Source organism: Pleurodeles waltl, chromosome 2_1, assembly GCF_031143425.1.
Source record: "Pleurodeles waltl isolate 20211129_DDA chromosome 2_1, aPleWal1.hap1.20221129, whole genome shotgun sequence".
NCBI classification, from domain to species: Eukaryota; Metazoa; Chordata; class Amphibia; order Caudata; family Salamandridae; genus Pleurodeles; species Pleurodeles waltl.
In genome coordinates this window covers 614,764,307-614,789,160 of record NC_090438.1, presented here as the reverse complement: position 1 = coordinate 614,789,160, position 24,854 = coordinate 614,764,307, and the positions used below count along the sequence as shown (strand labels likewise).

The window sequence follows — 24,854 nt, the reverse complement described above, 5'->3', positions numbered from 1 at the left end:
TTACGTCCATTAGTAGCATGCAGGATTTATAGGTTTGCTACTTCGGGGAATTAAACTATTAAAGAACAAGGCAGACCACAGAAAGACAGGCTATGTGAGATGTAGGATGTGGGCACAAGGAGATCAGTATGCTCCGAGTAGGACAGGTTGCTTGTTTTGGATTTTGTTGGATTAGCACATGTAGCGAGACACTGTTGATATGTGAAGTGGCTGAATTTGTGGGCCATATGTTATGTGGAAAGTACTGAATGGAAGTGAGTTTTTAAGGTCTAAACAGGCAAAGAAAACCATCAATGACCATGAGAGACGTTTAAAATATATGCCTGTTCTGGTAAAAACATGTCTAGTAGGATTGCCTCCCACCGCACAGGAGCAGATGCATGCAGTGGCATTCCTGTGCTGTAGCAAAGTGTGATTGGTTACTTGAGGAAACTGCAGACACTACTCAGCCACTCACCTTGCATAGCCCTGGGAATCACCACTTCCACCTTGCTTCCCCACGATTAGGGGAGGAGTGATCCCCATTTCTTACCCCTCCCTGCTTTATTGGTGGCCAGGGGAGGGGGTGAGGATTGACTTTGTCTTTTTACACCCTTTACACTAATTACCATTGTTGGACTTTTGCTTATGCAGGGTCATCCCCAGACTTTTTTGCCTCCTGCCTCCTATATTTTTCTGACATGTTGCTGTTGGCTTTTCAACTCTGAGCACTTTACCACTGCTAACCAGTGCTAAAGTGCATATGCTCTCCTGTTTAAATTGTATGTAAGTGGTTTATCCATGATTGGCATATTTGATTTACTAGTAAGTCCCTAGTAAGGTGCACTAGAGGTGCCAGGGCCTGTAAATCAAATGCTACTAGTGGGCCTGCAGCACTGGTTGTGCCACCCACATAAGTAGCTCTGTAATCATGTCTCAGACCTGCCACTGCAGTGTCTGTATGTGTATTTTTACACTGTAAATTCGACTTGGCAAGTGTACCCACTTGCCAGGCCTAAACCTTCCCTTTCCTTACATGTAAGGCACCCCTAAGGTAGGCCCTAGGTAGCCCCAAGGGCAGGGTGCAGTGTATGGATAAGGTAGGACATATAGTAATGTGGTTTATATGTCCTGACAGTGAAATACTGCCAATTTCGTTTTCACTGTTGCAAGGTCTGTCTCTCTCTCATAGGATAATATGGGGGCTACCTTTAAATATGATTAAAGTGTAGATTCCCCTAGAGAGTAGATGGACAGGTGGAGTTTGGGATCCCTGAACTCACAATTTAAAAATACATCTTTTAGTAAAGTTGATTTTGAGATTGTGCGTTTGAAAATGCCACTTTTAGAAAGTGAGCATTTTCTTGCTTAAACCATTCTGTGACTCTGCCTTGTTTGTGGATTCCCTGTCTGGGTCAGTTTGACAGTTGGGTTGTTTTTCACCTCACACCAGACAGTGACACAAAGGGAGCTGGGGTGTGATCTGCATTTCCTGATTAGCCATCTCTGCTAGGAGGGAGGGGTGGAGTGGTCACTCTCATCTGAAAGGACTGTGCCTGCCTCTGACAATGCTGTCTCCAGCCCCCTGGTGTGTGTCTGAGGCCTTGCCTGGGCAAGGCAGGATTTCACAAGAAGGTGTGAGTCCCCTTTGAAGGAAGGTGACTTCAAAGACTAAAATGGGTATAAGAAGGGCACCCAAACTTACAAACTTTAGAAACACTTCTGGAATCAAGAGGAACCTCTGCCTGGAGAAGAGCTGATCGCTGAGGAACAAGTGCTGCCCTGCCTGTGACTGTGCTTTGTGGAGCTTTCCTGCAGTGCTGCTTCTGCCAGAGTAAGAGGGCAAAGACTGGACTTTGTGTGCCTTCCATCTTGAAGAAGAAATCTCCAAGGGCTTGATGTAGAGCTTGCCTCCTGTTGTTGAAGTCTCAGGGATAGCAAAGACTTCTTCCTGCCAGCACCTGGAGTCTCTGGAGAGACCCCTACTCTGCTCTGTGGTGCCCTTCCAGTTCCTGGGACCCTGAAAGGAGAGGCTGGCAGCCTAAGGACAAAAATACACGCACCGAGCGCCGTGCGGAGAAAAGATCGACGCGAATCCGATCGCGGCTGAGAAAACGACGCGACGCCGGCTCCGCAGCTGAGAAACGACGCCGCAGGAAACGCGACCGAAGAATCGACGCCCGGAGCAGGAGAAACGACGCGCAGCATCGCTGACGAAGGCTGAGAGATCGCAACCTGCGCCGCGGGACTTTCGGACCGTCGCGGGGCTGGCTTTTTCGACGCGCATCGCCGTGCCGAGCTGTTTTCGACGCATATAACCGTGCAGGGTTATTTTCGACGCACACCGCCCGTGCGGGGTTATTTTTGACGCAAACCAGGTACATTTACACGCTAGCAGCGCTAGTGTGTTGTTACAACTACCTAAAGACTCTTTTTATTTTAAACCTTTTAAAAATCATAACTTGACTTGTGTATGTTGGATTTTTGTCGTTTTGGTCTTGTTTTGTCTAGATAAATATTTCCTATTTTTTTCTAAACTGGTGTTGTGTCATTTTGTAGTGTTTTCATTAAGTTACTGTGTGTGTTGGTACAAATACTTTACGCCCAGCACTCTGAGGTTAAGCCTACTGCTCTGCCAAGCTACCAAGGGGGTAAGCAGGGGTTAGCTGAGGGTGATTCTCTTTTATCCTAACTAGAGTGAGGGTCCTTGCTTGAACAGGGGGTAACCTGACTGTCAACCAAAGACCCCATTTCTAACATTGGTGACCAGCGGTCGGGATTGGACTTGTGTTTGTACTTGACATACAGTAATTAGGTGTACACTACTGTTTTGATCTCAGACCACTACGTGACCACATACTACTTGTTTGGTGATCTTTTGATTTTTCTCTTAAGGACTCTTTTTATTCTACTTCCATGATTTTGCTGATCCCTTGACTGATTCTTTTTACTTCATTGGGAAATTATTTTTTTCTGCCTTTTGGAACTTTGCACTTGTGACCATCATGTCTCAATCTGGAGATGCAACAGCTGGAGCTGTGTTTGAAATGGAGAAACTGAAGGAGTACTCAGTTGCTCAATTGAAACAGTTCCTTAAAGATCTTGACTGTCCCACTGAGAGCTCCACCAGGGAGGGGGTGACAATCAAGAAGGCTGGAGGGCACACAGAGGAGGAGAATATGGGTGGGGAAGTGCAGAGGATACACAGTGGTGTAGTGGAAGAACCTGTTACGCCTGGGGGGAGGGTCCCCAGGAGGGATGGCAGGGTGTCACCCAAGGGTCTGACTCCTGAAGAGTTACAGGACAGACAGGCAGAGAGGGAGTACCGATGGGAGCTGAAAAAGCTCGATTGGGAGTGGGAAAAGTTGGAAGAAAGGAGGAGGAACTTAGAGATTAAAAAAATGAGTTATGCTTACGAGCTTAAATTGAAAGAGCTGGAAGTCATGAGGGCTGAGTCCAGCTGGAATGGTGGCAGCAACAATTGTATATCCAGTGATGCTGCAGAAGTGCACATGCCCAGAGAGGTGGTGCCCTACTTGAAGGAGGGAGTTAACACACGCCAGGAGGTTCAGGGGTATGAGGTAGCTCCAGTGATGCACAGGATCCCTGAGGTGGATTGGGGAACTGGCATGGGGAGTCATATTCCTACTGGTGGGAGGGACACTCTACTGACTCTAGGTGAGAGTGACAGGGAGAGGGGTTCCCCCCAGGTAGAAGTCCTGGTTATGGAGTGTGAAAACATCCCAGAAGAGTGTGGGTTGAGTGTCAGGGACAGTCAGGTACTGTCTCACCAGTCTCAGGAGGGTGATGTGGGGTGCTTTTTCAAAGCAGAGTCACTGGATGGTTGGGTGAAGGGTACTTTGGTTAATTCATGTGAGGGGCTGAGTGATGTAATTGCTGGAGAGCATATGTCTAGTCCTTATTTTCCAGAGCTATGCCAACACCAGGTGGAGTGTGAGTTCTCTGACCCCAGGGAGCTTACAATGGAGGCAGACTTCTGGGTGAGTACCAGAGAGTCTGAAGAGGCATTTGGGGGTGCTCCTGAGAGGAGTGGTCTAGGTAGTTCCCAACCAGGTGAGGTAGGGAAGGATTGTAGTGTCCCAGGTAGGTCCCAGTGTAGTGGGATGGGTGAGGGGCCCCATGTCCAGTCTCAGAGGAGAGGGAATGGGGATGGGTTGAGGCCCAAGGTGCCCGAGATCCGGTCCCAGGTCCTGGAGGGTTCCCTGCGGGAACACCAGGAGGGGAGCCTAGCCTGTACCATAGGGCCATCTGTTGAGGGAGACCCCACAGTGTCAGGAGAACTTGGGGGGGCCGCTGTAGCCAGCGTCCCACCAGTTCTGGTGTCTGGCAGTACCACTCCTAGTGAGGGGGTGCAGAAGTCCAGACAGAGGGTTGAGAGGGGGTTGCGGACCCCAGTGGAGAACCTGGAGGGTCAGGGGTCAGCTCTGAGAGCAGAGCCCCCCATGAATGACCTTGGTGAGACCATTTCTGGGTTGGGGGGAATCCAGACTCTGTCAGATGGGCAGAGGTCAGGAGACCTGCGCCAGCCAGACTCTTGTGTGGCCCTTCGGGACAGTGTGTCCCTTGAGGGGGGTAAGTGTGCCCCCCTGGAAGTCCTGGTGTGCCAGGCAATGGTTCAACCGCAGGGTGGTGACTCTGGGTTGAATGATCCGGTTCAGGGGGTAAACTCTGACCTGATGGGGGGTAAGTGTGCTCCCAAGGAAGTCCTGGTGTGCCAGGCAGTGGTTCAACCGCAGGGTGGTGACCCTGGGTTGGATGACCAGGTTCAGAGGGTAACCTCTGACCTGGTAGGGGGTAGGTATGCCCCCCAGGAAGTCCTGGTTTGCCAGGCAGTGATCCAGTCTGTGGGTACAGACCCTGGATTGGGAGGCCAGGTTAAGGGTGTCCCCCCTGACCTGGAGGAAGGGGCTACTGCTAACAGTGCCCCTACCATGTTGTCTTCTGGGGGGGTCACTCCTAGTTGGGTGGTTCAGGACCCCAGAAGAGAGGGCAGGGGGAGGGAAGCCTCACCCCTGGCCCTGGTCCAACCTGAAGGTACAGACCCCAGGTTGGAGGATCAGTTGCAGGTTAACATCCCTGCACTGATGGAAGAATTGTGCAGGACTGTTTCTACAAGCACCCTGACAGTTTTTGACTCTGGGGGTGCCGCTTCTGCAGGGAGGGTACAGAGCCCCAGAGGGGAGGACCAGGGTCAGGTTGTCATCCCTGACCTGGTGGAAGAGAGAGTGGTCAAAGGGTGCCAGGCACCTGGGGCTACCACCCCCCACTCTCCACAGTCACAGTGGTTAGAGAGGCCTGAGGTCGGGCTCTCATCCCTGACAGTTGTCTGGGGCCACTGTGGCTTGCTGTCCTGGTGGACAGAGTTGCCCCTGGGGGGGGGAGGACGAGAGTCACACCCCGGGGGTGGAGTGGGCAACACCACTGTGTTGGCCCTGGTGGTACTATCTGCCCATTGCAATACATCTGTGAGCAAAGTAAAGTTAGGTGTTGCACAGATGGTGTCTGTAGATGTGGAGAAGGGTTCCCCATGGGTTAGCTTAGTGGGCCCTGAGAGTATGGACAGAGGGATCCAACTGGAGTCAGGAAGGCGTAGAACTGGAACATGCCCCTGCTGTTGTGGGCCTGGGTCCCTGTTCTATCGCCCCAATCAGGGAAGTACATCAAGGTATTGATTGTTCTCCCCTGGCTTTAGGCTGGTAGGGGGTCGTGTTGGACTTTTGCTTATGCAGGGTCATCCCCAGACTTTTTTGCCTCCTGCCTCCTATATTTTTCTGACATGTTGCTGTTGGCTTTTCAACTCTGAGCACTTTACCACTGCTAACCAGTGCTAAAGTGCATATGCTCTCCTGTTTAAATTGTATGTAAGTGGTTTATCCATGATTGGCATATTTGATTTACTAGTAAGTCCCTAGTAAGGTGCACTAGAGGTGCCAGGGCCTGTAAATCAAATGCTACTAGTGGGCCTGCAGCACTGGTTGTGCCACCCACATAAGTAGCTCTGTAATCATGTCTCAGACCTGCCACTGCAGTGTCTGTATGTGTATTTTTACACTGTAAATTCGACTTGGCAAGTGTACCCACTTGCCAGGCCTAAACCTTCCCTTTCCTTACATGTAAGGCACCCCTAAGGTAGGCCCTAGGTAGCCCCAAGGGCAGGGTGCAGTGTATGGATAAGGTAGGACATATAGTAATGTGGTTTATATGTCCTGACAGTGAAATACTGCCAATTTCGTTTTCACTGTTGCAAGGTCTGTCTCTCTCTCATAGGATAATATGGGGGCTACCTTTAAATATGATTAAAGTGTAGATTCCCCTAGAGAGTAGATGGACAGGTGGAGTTTGGGATCCCTGAACTCACAATTTAAAAATACATCTTTTAGTAAAGTTGATTTTGAGATTGTGCGTTTGAAAATGCCACTTTTAGAAAGTGAGCATTTTCTTGCTTAAACCATTCTGTGACTCTGCCTTGTTTGTGGATTCCCTGTCTGGGTCAGTTTGACAGTTGGGTTGTTTTTCACCTCACACCAGACAGTGACACAAAGGGAGCTGGGGTGTGATCTGCATTTCCTGATTAGCCATCTCTGCTAGGAGGGAGGGGTGGAGTGGTCACTCTCATCTGAAAGGACTGTGCCTGCCTCTGACAATGCTGTCTCCAGCCCCCTGGTGTGTGTCTGAGGCCTTGCCTGGGCAAGGCAGGATTTCACAAGAAGGTGTGAGTCCCCTTTGAAGGAAGGTGACTTCAAAGACTAAAATGGGTATAAGAAGGGCACCCAAACTTACAAACTTTAGAAACACTTCTGGAATCAAGAGGAACCTCTGCCTGGAGAAGAGCTGATCGCTGAGGAACAAGTGCTGCCCTGCCTGTGACTGTGCTTTGTGGAGCTTTCCTGCAGTGCTGCTTCTGCCAGAGTAAGAGGGCAAAGACTGGACTTTGTGTGCCTTCCATCTTGAAGAAGAAATCTCCAAGGGCTTGATGTAGAGCTTGCCTCCTGTTGTTGAAGTCTCAGGGATAGCAAAGACTTCTTCCTGCCAGCACCTGGAGTCTCAGGAGAGACCCCTACTCTGCTCTGTGGTGCCCTTCCAGTTCCTGGGACCCTGAAAGGAGAGGCTGGCAGCCTAAGGACAAAAATACACGCACCGAGCGCCGTGCGGAGAAAAGATCGACGCGAATCCGATCGCGGCTGAGAAAACGACGCGACGCCGGCTCCGCAGCTGAGAAACGACGCTGCAGGAAACGCGACCGAAGAATCGACGCCCGGAGCAGGAGAAACGACGCGCAGCATCGCTGACGAAGGCTGAGAGATCGCAACCTGCGCCGCGGGACTTTCGGACCGTCGCGGGGCTGGCTTTTTCGACGCGCATCGCCGTGCCGAGCTGTTTTCGACGCATATAACCGTGCAGGGTTATTTTCGACGCACACCGCCCGTGCGGGGTTATTTTTGACGCAAACCAGGTACATTTACACGCTAGCAGCGCTAGTGTGTTGTTACAACTACCTAAAGACTCTTTTTATTTTAAACCTTTTAAAAATCATAACTTGACTTGTGTATGTTGGATTTTTGTCGTTTTGGTCTTGTTTTGTCTAGATAAATATTTCCTATTTTTTCTAAACTGGTGTTGTGTCATTTTGTAGTGTTTTCATTAAGTTACTGTGTGTGTTGGTACAAATACTTTACGCCCAGCACTCTGAGGTTAAGCCTACTGCTCTGCCAAGCTACCAAGGGGGTAAGCAGGGGTTAGCTGAGGGTGATTCTCTTTTATCCTAACTAGAGTGAGGGTCCTTGCTTGAACAGGGGGTAACCTGACTGTCAACCAAAGACCCCATTTCTAACAACCATCTTAAAGGTGGATGGGCTGCCGTAGACCTCGCGAAGGAGAGGATCCAGGTGTAAGTGTGTCACTGTTTTCATTTCGAACTTTTTAGATATGTTAAAAAGTGGATTTTCCAAATGGATTGATTTTGCAGCTTTTTTCATGCCTTCAAGAGAGAATTTGTATAGTGATAGTGCATGCAATATGCATTCACATAGGTTAACTGGTGAGCACCATTATAATTTTTAAACATTGATACAACTTTCTTAGCTGATGCTCTTAGTCACTTCCTCAGTTCATAGCACCACAGACTGTGGGGGTTATATACGCTACGTGGTTTATTCTACATGCCTAAATACTTTAATGTATTATATTATACTGTAACTATTTCATCCTAATTACCGGAGGTCACCAGAGATCATTCAGAAAGAGGAAGCAGTCCCAACAAGGACAGCTTCCCCTTTGCAAGCTTGTCTCTCCCCTTTTTCCAGCCATTTTACTCACACCTTTTAGAAATCACTAACCTTCTAATGGGTTGGCACTTATTTGTGGTTCAAACAATTGATAGATACTATTCTGAATTCCAATCAAGAGAGTTCATTGGTAATGGTCTTTGCAGGTCTTATAACTTAAAAGAGGGTACCCCTTTCTCACCCCTTCGTTGTTACGATTCAAAATAGATTAGCTTTTCCGACTCACAAAACAGGTTTAGTAAATAACAAAAAGCCTTTTCGCTGTTGCAAGAGTCATATTTAGCTTAATTATCAGCTTGAGATGAAATTATGTTTGTGTGAAAATATTTACCAATTGAGATTGCTCTTACATTTTCCCAGCTGTTTGTTACCAAAAATAATGATTCTGGCACACACTCTTCCTATTTATATTGATTCTGCCTAATAGAAGGATGTCAAATGTGAAAGTTTTATGCAGCACTTTAGCTTTTTTTGCAATCACAATATATTGTCACTGGGTGTAGCAAATATGCCTTTACTGCTTGGTCACCCTAGATTTTTCGCTGTTTTATGGCCCTTATTTTTGCTGTTTTTTTTTTTTTAACTCTCTGTACTTTACCCCTGCTTAACAGGAGTAATGTGCCTCTGTCCCCCATTTAAACAGGGTATAAGTTCCTAGCATATAGTTTAGGGAATATACCATTGTCTAGGCGTTAAATGCCACTGTGGTGTCTGTAGTGCTATCCACAGATGTGGCCTGTAAAACATGGCTGCAGGTCTACTATATGTAGTACTCTGACTGCGGCAGCTTAAAGCCCTGCTGTCAAACCTGTCAAAATAACTCTTTTTGACAGGTGAGAAACCATGCTTTTAAATATTGTTAATCACCCCCTAAATACATTGTGATATTTAAAGGTGGAACATGAGCAAAATTAAAATTGGCATGTTCCTCTGGTGTTCAGGCCCTAAAAGTTATTTTCAATGGCAGGGCTGTAGCCGAATCCTAGAAAATGTCTGAGTCCAGATTATAAACTTTATTCTGTAACTTTTGATAAGAACTGGCTACAAAAGCAATTAGAGGGCTATTTTTATTATGTATTTAAGGTCAAAGTCAATAGTGAAATTGGATATTTAATAAATATTCAGGAAGTGTAACTCTAAGAAAGTTACCTATTGACTGCCTGAAGCTCCTGGAGGCTAATTTACTTTAGCTCTCCAGTCGCTCTCCAGCGAAGTGCTTGACCTTACTGAGATGTGAAAATTGCTCTGAGAGCAGAACATTGGTTTAGGCTTGGTGACAGGATAGTCTAGCTATGAGGCATTTGATTCCTGTGGGCCCAGGAATAACAGTTGTGGTGGTCCCAGGAACAACATTAATTTGAAAGTGACAGGCTGGAGGAACGCTACCCCCAGAACTGATTTGGAATGGACACCGGGAAGGCAACTGCTCCTTTGGCTCACCACAACTATTGGTGGATACAAGCAAGACCTCTGTACAATGGACGAAGAGTTCCCCCATCTTGGAGTTTAGGAGAGAGGGGCACTGTGCGTTTGTTTGTAGTGGGGCAAAGATGAAAAGCTGAAAAAGTGGGTAGGGTTGCCTCCATGAATATTTTCACCCACTGAGTGGGAACTGTCTTGGAGTAACCCAACACCCACTGGCTATTGCTACCCCTAAATTTGGCACCCCAAGGTACCCTCCTCGGATTACTTACTGGACCTGTGGAAGATCAGAACCCATCTGAACTTTCTGTCTGTGACTTTCTCCCTGTTGTACCCAGAACAAAGAAGTGGACTCCAAGGGCCCTCTGGCTGACCTCCTGTGTTGCTACAGGGACATAACAAGCTCAATAATTTGGAATTCCTATAGCCCAAGGCCCAGCACATGTCGTTTGGGGTCAAGGACAACACGTTTTCATGTTTATTTGTCCTTGGGACAAGTAGGCCCCTACAACACAAACCCTTTGACTGCCAGTTTACAATACCATATTATTAACAGGGAAGGGAATTGTCTGCAGTTGAGGTAATATTTGTGTCCATATGTTAATGCTGTTCAACTTGTTTTTATGGTTCATTAATTAAAAGCCTTTATTATTAGGGTGACACTTCTAAATAAATGGTGTAAGCTTGTACTGCACTACTTACAACGGGTCCAGTAAAACAAATGTGTACACACGTTTGGAAAGTTTAACAATATGAGGCTATGTAGAATGCTCTCACATTGCTCTCTAATTAGACACATATTCTCTGCTTTCAAAATAAAATATTCACAAAAAAATACAACCAGGAAAAAATGTTTTGCTAAATTACTGTGAAGTTTTAGATATCATTTCTTTGAAGCATCGCTTAGTAAAACGTGTTGATGCATGCTAGTATTTCCAATAAATATATAAATAATGGAAAATCAATGTAACCATTTTCAGCAAGATTATGGGAAACATTAAACTAAACAAGCAATGGCAAAGCCAGTAGGTCTGACATTGGTGGTCAGTCTTTTGGTTTTGTCAGTGCGTGTCTTGTTTTGATATGGCTTTTGTAAAACTTTACTGTTGTGGGAGCTGCCTGGCCCCCGGTATTGTAACAAACATTGGCAGAAAGCAAAGATATTTTTGGTCTCAAGAAGCACACATGTGCCTATATGGTCCTTTTGAAAGAACATACTGCTATCCCTCACAGTGAAGCCAGTTAACAGACTGATAGAGAGAGATAACATTTTAATAAAAACAAAAGGCCTTGTTTGAAGCTAGACCTAATTAGGGGCCCAGTTCCTAAAGAAAGTCACAAAAGTACACCCAGGGTAGATGTCTTTGCATTAGTGCAGTTTTATGTAATTCATGAATTCTCAATAATTTACTCAAGTATACAAGGAAATTGTACTCAGAGAAAATATTTGTGAACTGTATGTTAGCATGAGCAAACATGCATGTGCAGATTTGCTCAAGCTAGAATCTGTTGAGCGTTTACAATTCACTTTCCCTTCAACTGCATTTTCCCCAGTGCTGGAAGACGTTTTATTTTTGCCCTTGTCTGGATTAAATTTCCAACCTTTCTCAGTCTTTAAAAAGATTAACGAGGAGCTGGTGAACACCATTAAACTGTGCATGTTCATAGGTTTGCACAGACTCAAAAGGGCATTCCAACCCTGGAACTATTTCATCCTGATACGTCCAGCCCCAGTGTGTAGATCTGCAGAAAGGAGGCAAAATAAGGACATTGCTAGTAGTCAAGCACTACTATAGTTTTAGCCCTGGCATAATTAGAAAGATTATTATCAGAGCTCCTATAGAATGAGATTGTTAACATAATCTGTTGCCGCATTACATGGCACCAAAGGGACATGTACATTATTTGACCAGACAAGTAGATTTAGAAGCAACTTTCCACATGGACAAGTAGATATTTTATTAAATTACAGAGCTCTGCTTTCTCCTAAAATTACCTGTTGACCAATACCAGCCAGATCTGGGCTTTTGCTGGTAGCCTCTGCTGGAGTGAAGCCTGGCCCCCAAATGCTGTCCTTTAGGTCCAGGGAGCCTTAAAAGTGAATCTGGGAATTGTTTCAGAAACCTTGAAAGGTGGGGAATTTGAACAATTTTGAACTTCCAAGAACTCCAGAGATGTAAGTGGGACCTCACAGCAAAGATGTGTGATTTTTGATAAACCTTCCTCAGATACAGCTCAAAGTGTGCCTTCTGACGGATTTTGAGAACAAGATTAAGGGCCTGATTTAGACTCTGTCACAAGAATGATGGATACCCTGTCCGAAGAAATCTAAATCCCATAGAAAATAATGAGATTTAGATTTCAGCAGACGGGATATCCCTTACCGTTGTGACGGAATAACCCATCCGTCAATATCTAAAGTAAACCCAAGTCAGAAAGTAAACTTTTTGATTGGAACAAACCTGCTTGGTGAATCCAACCTGTGTTTCATTGCATTTGGCCTGAAAAAGCATCTAGGCCCCGATCTGCAGCTTCCATAGACTATCATTGGCATATGTGCATTTTTTTTTTTTTAGAACTATTTGTACTTAAACCTAAAAAAAATCATATGTCCTGTTCCCCTTATTGGATGTTTGTTGATTTTGTATTATTTTGTTTATATCATTTCATTCTATTTGCCTTCTTCATTTTTTTATTTTTTATTTTTTAACTTTATTACTGTTTTGGTACTGTATAAATATTTTACACTTTGCCCTTTGTTAAGCCTGTCTGCTTTGTGCCTTAGCTACCAAGGGGTTGAGCTTAGTTTAATTTAGTAACTTTGGGATTCACTCTTACAAGTTACTGTTATTATCCCTTGAGGTGGCCGACTGCCAACAGCCAATAATAATATTTCTTTCACTGGAAAAGTCATTCTCTTTACAGTAATAGAAAATAAATGAATGCTCCTACACTGGGCTTCAGAACCAGTTCGCAAAAGAGCTTAGTGGTCTTTTATCATGTTTACTCAGAAAATATCATAGTTACAGCAAAAGAGTCTGTAAAAAATATTCCAAAAATAAGCATGGAGAGAAGACCTTGAAGCCTGTTTGTTGACCTAGGAAAACAATATGTTAATTTTGTGGTTGGTTGGTGGTTCTTTGAACCAAGAAACTAGTTTGCACTGTAATATAATTTGCATAACCTGATTGCTATAGTTTTTTCATAGTTTCCCTAATTTCTGCTCTCCTTTCTTATTCTTTATCTTGCATTACGACCTTATCATTAGGAGATTTATGGTTAAATGACAAACCAACTTTATAAAGGTTATCATTTTACAATGGGTGTCTTCACTTAGTGAATGCTTTTAATTTGATTGATTATACTTGTTGCAATGGCTTGGCATGCATGTACATTTTAGGATTTTCATATTATCATACAAATAAGCTTAAAAATCACTCTAACATGTTGTTATATCTAAAGTATTCCTGTGTTCATGATTATTTTATAAAAAAAAGAGTAACAGATCGTAAATTCCTGATTTCTTTATTGTTTTAAGAAGAGACACAATTATTGCTTAAGCATGTGCATTTTAAGTAGAAACCACAGTGTATTCCTTCTGTCGACACGCTTTTTAAATAGAAGTATATATATTTAGGATTCAGAGTTATGTTTTACCACTTTACGTGTCCAAGTTTGGTCACTAATGGCCTGATTTAGAGTTTGGTGGATGGGTTACTCCATCACAAACGAAACCAATATAGTAAGTTGCTTTTTTAAATACACTTTTCGCTGCTATCTTAATTTAGCTATTTCGACAACTTGCCAAATAACACCCTGCTTCATATACAGCCATTTAACTAGTTTAAAAGTTCAATGACTCATTATTGGGCTCATTCCAAATAGGTTTTTATCCTTCCTTTTAACTCAGTATACCTTTGTCAGTTTGTAATACATGTTAATCATACCCTTTCTTTTTTATGTTGTTCCTTTACACAACTATTGCAGAAGTCTTACAATTTTTCACTCTTTGGTTTTTAACATGGAGTGACTTACAAGGATTGCTTAAGTCCATTAGCCCTCCTACTAAATAGCCACTTATATATTGCCCTGCGCACAAATTATTTGCATATGAATCAGACCCTAATAATTAGTGACCTTTCATATTTCTACTGAGCACTGCTCTAGCTGCACCTTTCCACTTCTGTGCAATTTGCTCATTGTTTGCTCATCTGATTTTTATTCTGATATTTATTATGATGTGTGCTCCGTAATTAAATTACTCTCAAGTGGTTGCTAATCCAAATTGCATACTTCTGAGAGGAAACAATGTTGCTTTATTTTACAAGTAAACACATGTTCCTTCTTATATTAGGTTTTCCCTGTTTCCTTTTATATTTGATTCCTTTCAGAGTTTGATGTAAATCTTGAATAAACTTAAACGTGGCTAATTTGACTTAACTGTCAAAATATCAAGGTTGAACTATCCAGCAACAAGCCACACATTGAACACCACATTTAAAAAGGTGAACTCATTCACTTCCACATCAACTATGTTTGTAGGTTTTCTTCTGAATTTGTTCCATGCTAGTTTGCCAAAGATGGTTGTTCCTAGCACATTAATGATCCTTTTGTCGGAGTTCATTCATTTTTCTAAGTCACTTATAAGCAGAAGCGTTTTGTTAAGCTTTTCACAGTTGTGTTCTGAGAAACTAAACTGCAGCTTACAGGTGCATAGTTAAAAAGGCTCCTCACGATATTTAGGATGAACTTGCTTCTCCACAAGTCAGTCATATCTTTTTATCCTCCCAGCCGAGGGCTTTCTTTGCACCACAGGACCACAGTCCTACAATCTGCACCTCTAGTGCATCTTCTCTAATCGCCATAATCAGGAATTCAGAGGTCTTCTTGAATTGTACCTATTTTGTTGTTTTTGTTAACTTGTGTTGCCTACACTTTCTCTCTGGACATGCAATAATGACTCCAGTGCATGTACCCAAAGGTTTTATTAGACATATATTCCATTGAACGCTATTGGTTTATATAGGAAAACTTAATTTGTTTCCTCTGTAGGAGTGAAGTGGTGGAATGTTGTCTTCTGAGCTCAGTTGCACTTTGAGAGAGTGAACATGCCTACAGTAGTGTGCATTTGATTATGGTGAGCGGTTTGTCTCTGGTGGGTGCCATGATGAGAGTTTTATAACCTGTACTCTCCTGTCTAAAACCATGGCAATGCTTGTTTAATGTTTCGTGTTTGCAAGGTACTCATACACCTGTATTTATTTGATTTACATTGGAGTTTTGTGGAGCAACATATGCCAACCTTGTTGTGCATCTTCTAAATATATATATGCAAAGCTAATGGTATAGTATTTCTGGAATCTGAAGGTAATGCGCTTTTTGTTTCTGAAACACAGGAAGAAGACAGTGAAGAAGAGCCAAAGTTGAGGTATGAGAGACTCTCAAATGGGATAACTGATATTCTCCAGAAAGATGCCGCAAGCTGTATGACCGTGCATGAAAAGGTACGATATAGCTTTCCAGTTTTTAGTGCTAGAAAGAGTATATTGGAGACCATGATGTTTAGTACTTTCCTTTGATGCAGAGCAGGCAGGATTCTGATAAAAAAATTATTATAACTTCAGTATAAAAGTCTTCAGCAGGAGAGAAGCATAAACTGAGATGTGCACACCATAGTCTAATTTAGATAAAACACGTTTGTGGTTTTAAATGCAAGGCTTCCAACGTTCTGTACCTCTATATTTGGTTGTCTGAATTATGTACTTGAGCACATTGCAATATTTTTCACAGGACAAGCAAATTGACAATGTTTCTCATCATATAAAGTTATAGTGTGTAGTTCCCTATGAAACGAGCTATAGAACTGAAATATTGTCAAAAGCCTTTCCCAAAATAATGTGAAGTGAATAAATATAATTAGTACACTATTGTGTTCCGTTAAAAATGTTCAATATTCCTGTGACATACTTTAACCATGAGCATTATTCGTTGAGATATTAGATGGAGTGCTTTTGAAAAATTCAGTTTCATTCATTGCATCAATATATTTTGAAAATAATCATTTTCGTTCACAAGAATAAAATTACATTTAAACATAATACATACACATAATATAATAATAAACAAGAAGTCAGTAAATGAATCCCCCAAATTAATAAGTTAATTCTATTTAAGTATTTACAAGTTAATCAAACTTTAAAAACAATTCCGTTAACGAATTACAGTTTATAACAAAAATGTTGTTTTTGAATGAACACAGAGCTGTCAGATATTCTGGTTCATGAGAAGAATTTATTAAATTCATAAAATTTGTATTAAAGGTGATAGGGAATCACATTATATTAAAACATGAGCTGACCACACAATGGCAATTACAGTTCTTTGCAGTATTTACCCTCCATTTGCATATTTTATCCAGCGTTAATATGTGCCCCAGTGTAAGAAGCATTAGCATTAATATTTTGTTGCAATTGTAAGTTTTCTCATATGCTTTAGTGGCAGCTATGGAATCACGGGTTGCACAATGTGTATTTGACATTGACATTTTCTTGCATATTTAAAACACCTGCTTTAAGGGAAATTAATTTATGTTGTGCATAGTATGTCCTTAATTCCGTCGTAGGAGTTAATCAGTCATAAAGTAGATGTTTATTATTGACTGTCATGAGTTACAAAACGGAACAAATGCTGTTTAATTTCCTGCCTTGGAACTAAAAAGCCCAGTTTTAATGAGCTTAAGTGACTGTTTTGGCCAGAATGGTAGATACTAAAAGAGACGTTAAAGCTGCTTTTGGAACTATGATTATGTCAATTGAATGTTCATTTGAGCCTCACCTCAGGGAATTGAGGGCATAATATTCAACAAGTTTTCCATATGGGGACTTCCAAAGTGCCAACGGATTTATTCATATAAAACACATACAAAAGGCAGCTCCATACAGCTGGGATAACATTATCCAGGAATGCATATTTTCTGGTCTTAAAGAGAACTCCTTATATCGATTGGAGAACCAAGTTAGAGTTTTAGACAATGTGATGCTGGATTATTGATAGCAAAGTGTCTCATGCTAGAAGTATGTCAAATGATATACGTAGACTGCAGTTGTCATTAACTCTGGATAAGTGTATTTTATCTGTGGATCCATATTCTTTGAAAATTGACTTTACAAGGGTCATTACTTGGGGTTTTGTAGGTTTATTTTTAAATATTTAGATTCAGGGTAGCCTGCTAGTGTGTTAAGAGCGTTCAGTAGCCCTCATGCAGTTTGGCAAAAAATAAGTAGTCATCTGCATGACATACATTTCTGTTGTACCTCGTACCTATGATTGGAAGGTCCAGTGAAAGTGAGGATAATATGTTTTCAAAGTCACTAGAAAATATGCTAAATAAATTAAGTGTCAAAGCACATACTGGACACAGTCCTGAGTAGGAATGAATTATTGTTTACTATTCATTCTTCATTCTAGAAGTGATGGAGGTCCACGTAGTCCGAATAGACACACCATGTGCAACTCGTTAGTCCAAAGCAAGAGATGATTCACACTGGTCTAATTGACAAAAGTGCAATACAGAAATAAACTGCCTACAAAATACATGGAGAAGGAGGGCTTATATCTTTACTTTCAACCCAGGTAATTAGGTTGTTTAAAAGCACTTGATCAAGTATTTACGCTGCGATCTTAGCAAAGAAAGCTATCCATAATTTTCATGGGCCAAATCGCAGTGCATTGTTAAATAAAAGCACTGTTATTATCCCTTGCTAAGGTCTGGATTGGTGCCAGGTTTTGGTTGCCATATCTCTGGGATAATACCAGTAACCAGAATACACTTAGAAAGTGTTACTAAGAGGGCCCGCAGTCAGTATTGCTTTCCATTGTCAATACTGGTCCGCCCTTCTGTCCCCAATGCTGTTGACAGCTTGCAGTTATTAATGTTACTAACAGTTGTCGCCAGAACCATAGTACTGTTGTTATACTTATATAATAGCTGAACTGTAAGGTTTAAGGAGTCACTTTGAATAATCCAAGATGTTTTCCGCCCCAGGAAACTATGTTGATGATAATAGCTTTATTTTAACTTTGTCAGCAGCTGGGCCTTTTTCAACAAAAGGCTAAAATGTTTTTGTTGTTGCTGAGATGTTTAACCCCTTAGCTGTTTGGGGCAGTTCGCGCTTAGGCCCTCATAACATTTTGTCCACATAAGCTACCCACGTCAAATTTGCGTCCTTTTTTTTTCTAACATCCTAGGGATTCTAGCGGTACCCAGACTTTGTGGGGTCACCTGAAGGAGACCATGAAATTAGCCAAAATACAGCGAAAATGTCTTTTTTTTTAAAAAGGGAAAAAAGGGCTGCAGATGAAGGCTCGTGTTTTTTTCCCCTGAAAATGGAATCAACAAAGGGTTTGCAGGGCTAAAATCACCATCTTCCCAGCTTTCAGGAACAGGCAGACTTGAATCAGAAAACCTAATTTTTCAATACAAGTTTGCCATTTTACTGGGACATACCCCATTTTTACTGTTTTTTGTGCTTTCAGCCTCCTTCCAGTTAGTGACAGAAATGGGTATGAAACCAAAGCTGGATCCCAGATAGCTAAACATTTCTGAAAAGTAGAGAAAATTATGAATTCAGCAAGGGGTAATTTGTGTAGATCCTACAAGGGCTTCCTACAGAAAATAACAGTTGAAATTAAAAATATTGAGATTGAGGTAAATAAAACAGCAATTTTTCTCCACGTTTTACTTTTTCCTGCAATGTCAGATTTTTTAAAGCAATATACTGTTACGTCTGCTGGACTCTTCTGGTTGTGGGGATATATAGAGCTTGTAGGTTCATCAAGAACCCTAGGTACCCAGAGCCAATAAATGAGCTGCACCTTGCAATGGGTTTTCATTCTATACCGGGTATACAGCAATTCATTCGCTGAAATATAGAGTGAAAAATAGCTATCAGGAAAACCTTTGTATTTCCAAAATGGGCACAAGATAAGGTGTTGAGAAGCAGTGGTTACTTGCATATCTCTGAATTCCGGGGTGCCCATACTAGCATGTGAATTACAGGGCATTTCTCAAATAGATGTCTTTTTTACACACTGGAAGGAAAAAATGTGGACAAAGACAAGGGGCAATAACACTTGTTTTGCTATTCTGTGTTCCCCAAAGTCTCCCGATAAAAAATGGTACCTCATTTGCGTGGGAAGGCTTAATGCTCGCGACAGGAAACGCAACATGGACACATCACATTTTTACATTGAAATCTGACGTGTTTTTTGCAAAGTCCCTAGCTGTAGATTTTAGCCTCTAGCTCAGCTGGCACCTAGGGAAACCTACCAAACTTGTGCATTCATAAAAACTAGACACCTAGGGGAATCCAGGATGAGCTGACTTGCGGGGCTAACACCAGGTTCTGTTACCCGGAATCCTTTGCAAACCTCAAAATGTGGCCAAAAATACACTTTTTCCTTATATTTCGGTGCCAGAAAGTTCTGGAATCTGAGAGGAGCCACAAATTTCCTACCACCCAGCGTTCCCCCCAAGTCTCCCGATAAAAATGATACCTCACTTGTGTGGGTAGGCCTAGTGCTCGCGACAGGAAATGCCCCAAAACACAACATGGACACATCACATTTTCCCAAAGAAAACAGAGCTATTTTTTGCAGAGTGCCAAGCTGTGGATTTTTGCCTCTAGCTCAGCCGGCACCTAAGGAAACGTACCAAACCTGTGCATTTTTGAAAACTAGACACCTAGGGGAATCCAGGATGGGGTGCCTTGTGGGGCTCTCACCAGGTTCTGTTACCAAGAATCCTTTGCAAACCTAAAAAAAACCCACTTTTTTCTCACATTTCAGTGACAGAAAGTTCTGGAATCTGAGAGGAGCCACAAATACCTTCCACCCAGCGTTCCCCCAAGTCTCCCGATAAAAATGATACCTCACTTGTGTGAATAGGACTAGTACCTGTGAAAGGAAATGCCCCAAAACACTATCTGGACACATCAAAATTCTCAAAAACGAAACTATCTGTTTTTGCCGGGGGGCACCTGCGTTTTTGGTTCTGGGCTCAGCGGCCATACAGGGAAACCTACCAAACCCAGACATTTCTGAAAACTAGACACCCGAGGGAGTCCTGGGAGTGTGACTTGCGTGGATCCCTCTGTGTTTTCTTACCCAGAATCCTCAGCAAAGCTCAAATTTAGCTAAAAAAATCACATTTCTCCCATATTTCTGTGTGGGATCACTGCACCGGGACAAATTTCCTACCACCCAACGTTCCCCTCAGTTTTCTGGTAAAAATGATACCTCACTTGTATAGGTGAGACAAGTGCCTGTGACTGGGAAGAGCCAAAAACATGTCAAAACTGAGGGGAAACCAAAGCGGGTCCAAAAGGGCAGTTGGAAAAAAAAAATGTTTAGGCTGACTAGTGGGGCAGAATTTTTATCTGTATAGATGTATGTATGTATGTCATATTTATAAAGCGCAATCCTACTCACAAAGAGCATTGAAGCGCTAAAGCAGGAGGAAAGAGCAGAGGAGGAATGCAGTAATGTAAGAACACCACCCAGAGAGCAGATAATGATTAGAAAGAAAGCAGAAAAGTATAGGAAGTACAGAACACGGTCCAAAAGGTACCAAAAAAGTATTATCGTGGAAAAATCCATGTTTTTACCAATTTGCTACATTTCAAATAACAGGGTTCTTGCCTGATATTCAAAGGAAGCGAATTCCAGCTTTTGGCAGCAGCCACAGTAAAGGCTTTGTCGCCCCATTTGGCTTTATAGGTTCAAGGAACCTGAATCCAGTAAGCTTGAGAAGACCTCAAGTTTCACTTAGGCACATACCAGCAAAGCCTAGTGGTAAGATATCTTGGTCCGATCCCATGAGCTGCGTTATATGTTAGACAAAGTGATTTGAAAATAATACGCTTAGCCACCGGCAGCCAATGCAATTGTTTGAGGCTCTGTCTAACTGATACCCGCCGTGGAGGATTGAAAACCGCTCTGGCTGCAGAATTCTGAACCAATTGTAATTTGTTAATCAGCGCCTTATCCAAATTGAGGAATAAGGCATTGCAATAGTCTACCTTTGACATCACCAACGCTAGTCTCCGTTCATGTGACAGATAAGCAAAAATTGTCCTGAGCATTTTGATGAACCAGAGACTAGTCTTTACAGTATGATTAACCTGTTTTTTAAAAGATAAATGATCATCAAACAGGATGCCCAGGTTCCTGCTAACAGTGGAGGGTACATGACGAGTACCACATTCAGAAGGCCACCAACGTGAGCTCCATAACTCTTTTCCTAATCCGAAACAACGAATTTCGGTTTTGGTGGCATTCATTTTGAGCCAATTAGTATTCATCCAGTTACTCACGGCTAGCATACAATTACTAAACCGGTCCGCAACCTCCTCCCAAGGCTGTTTAATTGGGATGATAAGCTGAGAGTCATCTGTATAGGGGGACTGAATGAAACCAAAAGATCGAATCAAACTGGCCGGTGGGGCTACATACATGTTGAACAGCGTGGGGCTTAGGGAAGATCCCTGAGGAATCCCACAAGGTAATAAATAAGGCGTAGATCTAAAATTGCCACAGCTAACCCTAGTCCATCTGTTCGTAAGAAAGGATTCCAAGAGCTTAAGCGCCCGCTCTCTAATCCCCACTTGGTAAATGGGGGACGTCAACAAGTGAGGGGAGATGGTATCAAATGCCGCTGATAAATCTAAAAGAACTAAAATAACCCCTTGGCCTTCATCTACCAATTTCCGGATAGCATCAGAAGATGAGATCAAGGCCATTTCCGTGTTGGGAGACGTCGAGGGCTTCCGCTTCTACTAAGAAATCAGCCAGTTCCAGATTCAAGATTTTCTCTAAAATCTTTGCCGGATATGGAAGAAGTGCAATTGGCTGTAAATTACTTAGGTCCTGACTATCACCATCTGGCTTTTTCTTGAGGGGTACCACTATAGTTTCTTTCCATGGGGAGGGGTACATCCCAGATATCAAGACCTCTTGATAAATGGGAACTAACGACCGAGCCATCAGGTCAGGGGCCACGTGAAATATGGAAGGAGGACACGGATCAAGAGGGGAACCGGACTTAATTTCAAGAATCCTCTTTCTAATACTGTCGTGGGTAGGGATGTGGAAGTCCGATAATACTTTGCAGCTCGCATTAGAGTCGGTAGGTGTCGTGGAGGGAGGTGCTCTAAGGTTACCCTGAGGAGCAAAATTTGCATGTATTTGTAGAATCTTATTCTCAAAGTACATGGCAACCTTATCACAAAATTCCTGAGAGTTTTACAAATCAGCAGGCCTAGGGGTCGTAGATAATGCCTTTATCATCTTAAAAAGTTCCCTTGGGGCATTTAATGCCTCCTTCACTTTGGTAGTGTAGAAATTAGATTTGGCCTTAAATTGCGCTGCTTTGTAAACCTTAAGAGTGGACTTTAGTACCGCCCTTTTCCTATGGGGCTGGATTTAGTTTCCCCTGGCGCTCCTGTTGTCCATACTTTCTTTGGAGGGATTTAAGCTCCTTTGTAAACCAGGGGTGACCGAGTTTCTTCCGGCTGCAGGGTCCCCGGATTATAGGGGGAGCCAACTGAGCCATGGCCATTTCCACCCCTTGCTGAAAACTATCAAGCAGGGGCTGGGCTAATTTCCTAGCCTTTTCCCAGGATCTTCTAATGCCAGGACTAACTCCTCCACTTTAATCTGCTTCCATAACCTGACAACTTTGCTTACCTCCTCGATGAGACAATGCTGGGTGGTATGAATTTTGTGGATTCCTGCAGATTCCGGAAGGTTCCATCACATAAATGGGGGAAAATTTTTTTATTTCCAGCAAAGTTGGAGGTTTGCAGGGCATTGTGGGTACGAAAATGGTGTGGGGTGCATGTGAAGCACACCACCCTGGACTCACCCAGATGTTTAGTTTTCAGATGTGTCTAGGTCTTGTGGATTTTTCTACATGGCAGCGTCCCAAAGTCCAAAAAGGGCAGCCCTCACCATTCCAAGTGGGACGATTTTGAGAGTTAGCCAAGCTCTCATGGCCCAAATGTAAAGCCAAATCCCAAAATAATCAAATGTCCTCTTGCTTGCAGTGAGATAAGATGTTTTAGTGTGCGGGGAGAGCTGAAAGTCTGGTACCCTTTTCAGTTGGGGTGGGGGCATAACCAAGCGCATACTGGTTGGTAGCCACCACCCCACTATTTTTTTTTTTTTTTTAATTCCCTGGCATCTAGTAGACTGTCTGGCCCCCCGGGGTTTGGATCAGGGGTAATTGCCCTATCTGCCCACTGGTGGGCAGAACAACTTTGGACCCATTTATTTGGGGTGGAGGTATGGCCAATACCCCCACCCTCTTATTTTGGAAAAAAAGTCTTCCCTGGTCTCTGGTGGGCTTTCTGCCCCCCCTTGGGGGCAGATGCCCTGAAGGGGGGCAGATATGGCCAACAGTAATGTGCCCCCATGGGGAGCGACCCTTGCCCAAGGAGCTGCCCCCCCAAACACGCACATACACACACCCCTATCCCTGGTGCCTAAGTGGTTTCTACTTCCGCCCAGGGGCAGATCGGCCTAATAGAAATAGGACGATCTGCTCCCAAGGGGAGCAGAAATGGCCTAAAATAAATATGCTCCCCAGGGGAACGACCCTTGCCTAAGGGGTCGCCCCCCCCCTTGTGTGAAATTGACACAAAAAAAAAAAATCCCTGGTGTCTAGTGGTTTCTGCCACCCTTGGGGGCAGACTGGCCTAATAAAAATAATGCCGATCTGCCCCCAAGGGGGGGCAGAAATGGCCTAAATACAATTTGTCCCGCAGGGGAGCGACCCTTGCCTAAGGGGTCGCTTCCCATATATAAAAAAAAATAAGGTAAACAAAAAAATATATATCCCTGGAGTCTAGGGGTTTCGGCCTAATTATAATAGGCCGATCTGCCCCCCGGGGGGGGGGGGCAGAAAAGGCCTAAAAATATTTTGCTCCCCTCATTCAATATTATAAAAAAAAAAAAACTGGTGTCTCGTGGTTTCTGCCCCCATTGGCCTAATAAAAATAGGCCGATGTGCCCCCAAGGGGGCAGAAATTGCCTAAAAGTAATTTTGCCCCCCGGGGAGTGACCCTTGCCTAAGCGGTCGCTCCCCACATATTAAAAAAAATAAACAAAAAAAATTATCCCTGGTATCTAGGGGGTTTTGCTCCACCCCCGCCCCCCCCCCCCCCACCCCAGGTGTAGATCGGCCTAATTACATTAAAAATGGCCTAAAAATAATTTGGCCCCTTGGGGAGTGGCCCTTGCCCAAGGGGCGGCTCCCCTCATATCAATAACCTAAAAAAAAAAAAAAACTCCTGTGTGTCAAGTGGGACGCATTGCGATTGGGCAGCAGAAATGCTGAGAAAGACATCAAATGAAAGGAAAGAAAGGAAAGGTCTTTCCTTTCCTTTGATGCCTTTCTCAGCCCCTCCATGTGATCAGAGGAGAAATGCAAAAGCATTTCTCCTCCGATCGGCGCTGGAAGCTGAGCTTCCAGTGTGAAGAGGCAAGCCTCTGATGAGGTCTGCGCGCGATCGCGCTCTGACATCATCAGACACCACGGGGTGGGCAGGGGATGGCAGGGGAAGTGATTCCCCTTCTACCCCTGCAATGGGGACACTGAGGCTCGGCTCATGGGGGGAGCGCTTGCTCTCCCCCCATGAGCCGGTCCCAGGACGTAACGGTTACGTCCTTGGCGCCTCAGCGCCGCTGCCGAGGACGTAACCGTTACGTCATTGGCTCCCAAGGGGTTTACAGTAGTTCACAGAATTTTTTGTTTACATATGATTAGCATGTCCTTCATGCTAAGGAAGGGCACTTTCTTTTCATTAGTGGTGTTACACTATTCTTAAGTTTGATATTTATTCAGAAGGTCTACAAACCAGAATATAACCTATGTTGGAGATATGTTTCACAATTTTTTCACAGCAAGTGAATTAAAATTTTACTGGAGTTCACAATGTGTAAGGATAAAGGCCACGCCACTGTGTGGACAGCTGTGTCCCTGTTCTCTAATTTTGCCTTTTAGACTTGTGCTGTCTTTTGTTTCTAATGGTTTCTACATCTGAACGTGCTCCATATACTTGTGTTTACTCCCATCAGTTGGTATGGACT

The 24,854-nt window shown here is 43.4% G+C and overlaps 1 protein-coding gene across 1 annotated transcript in view; it reads left to right on the top strand.

Moving 5' to 3' along the window:
• The window catches only part of VPS41 (VPS41 subunit of HOPS complex), a 769,622-nt gene that overhangs the window by 78,020 nt on the left and 666,748 nt on the right, over positions 1 to 24,854 (top strand). The window contains exon 3 of the mRNA XM_069215796.1: positions 15,104 to 15,211. Coding sequence (XP_069071897.1) covers positions 15,104 to 15,211 — 108 coding nt within the window. The remainder of the gene's footprint in view (positions 1 to 15,103; positions 15,212 to 24,854) is intronic.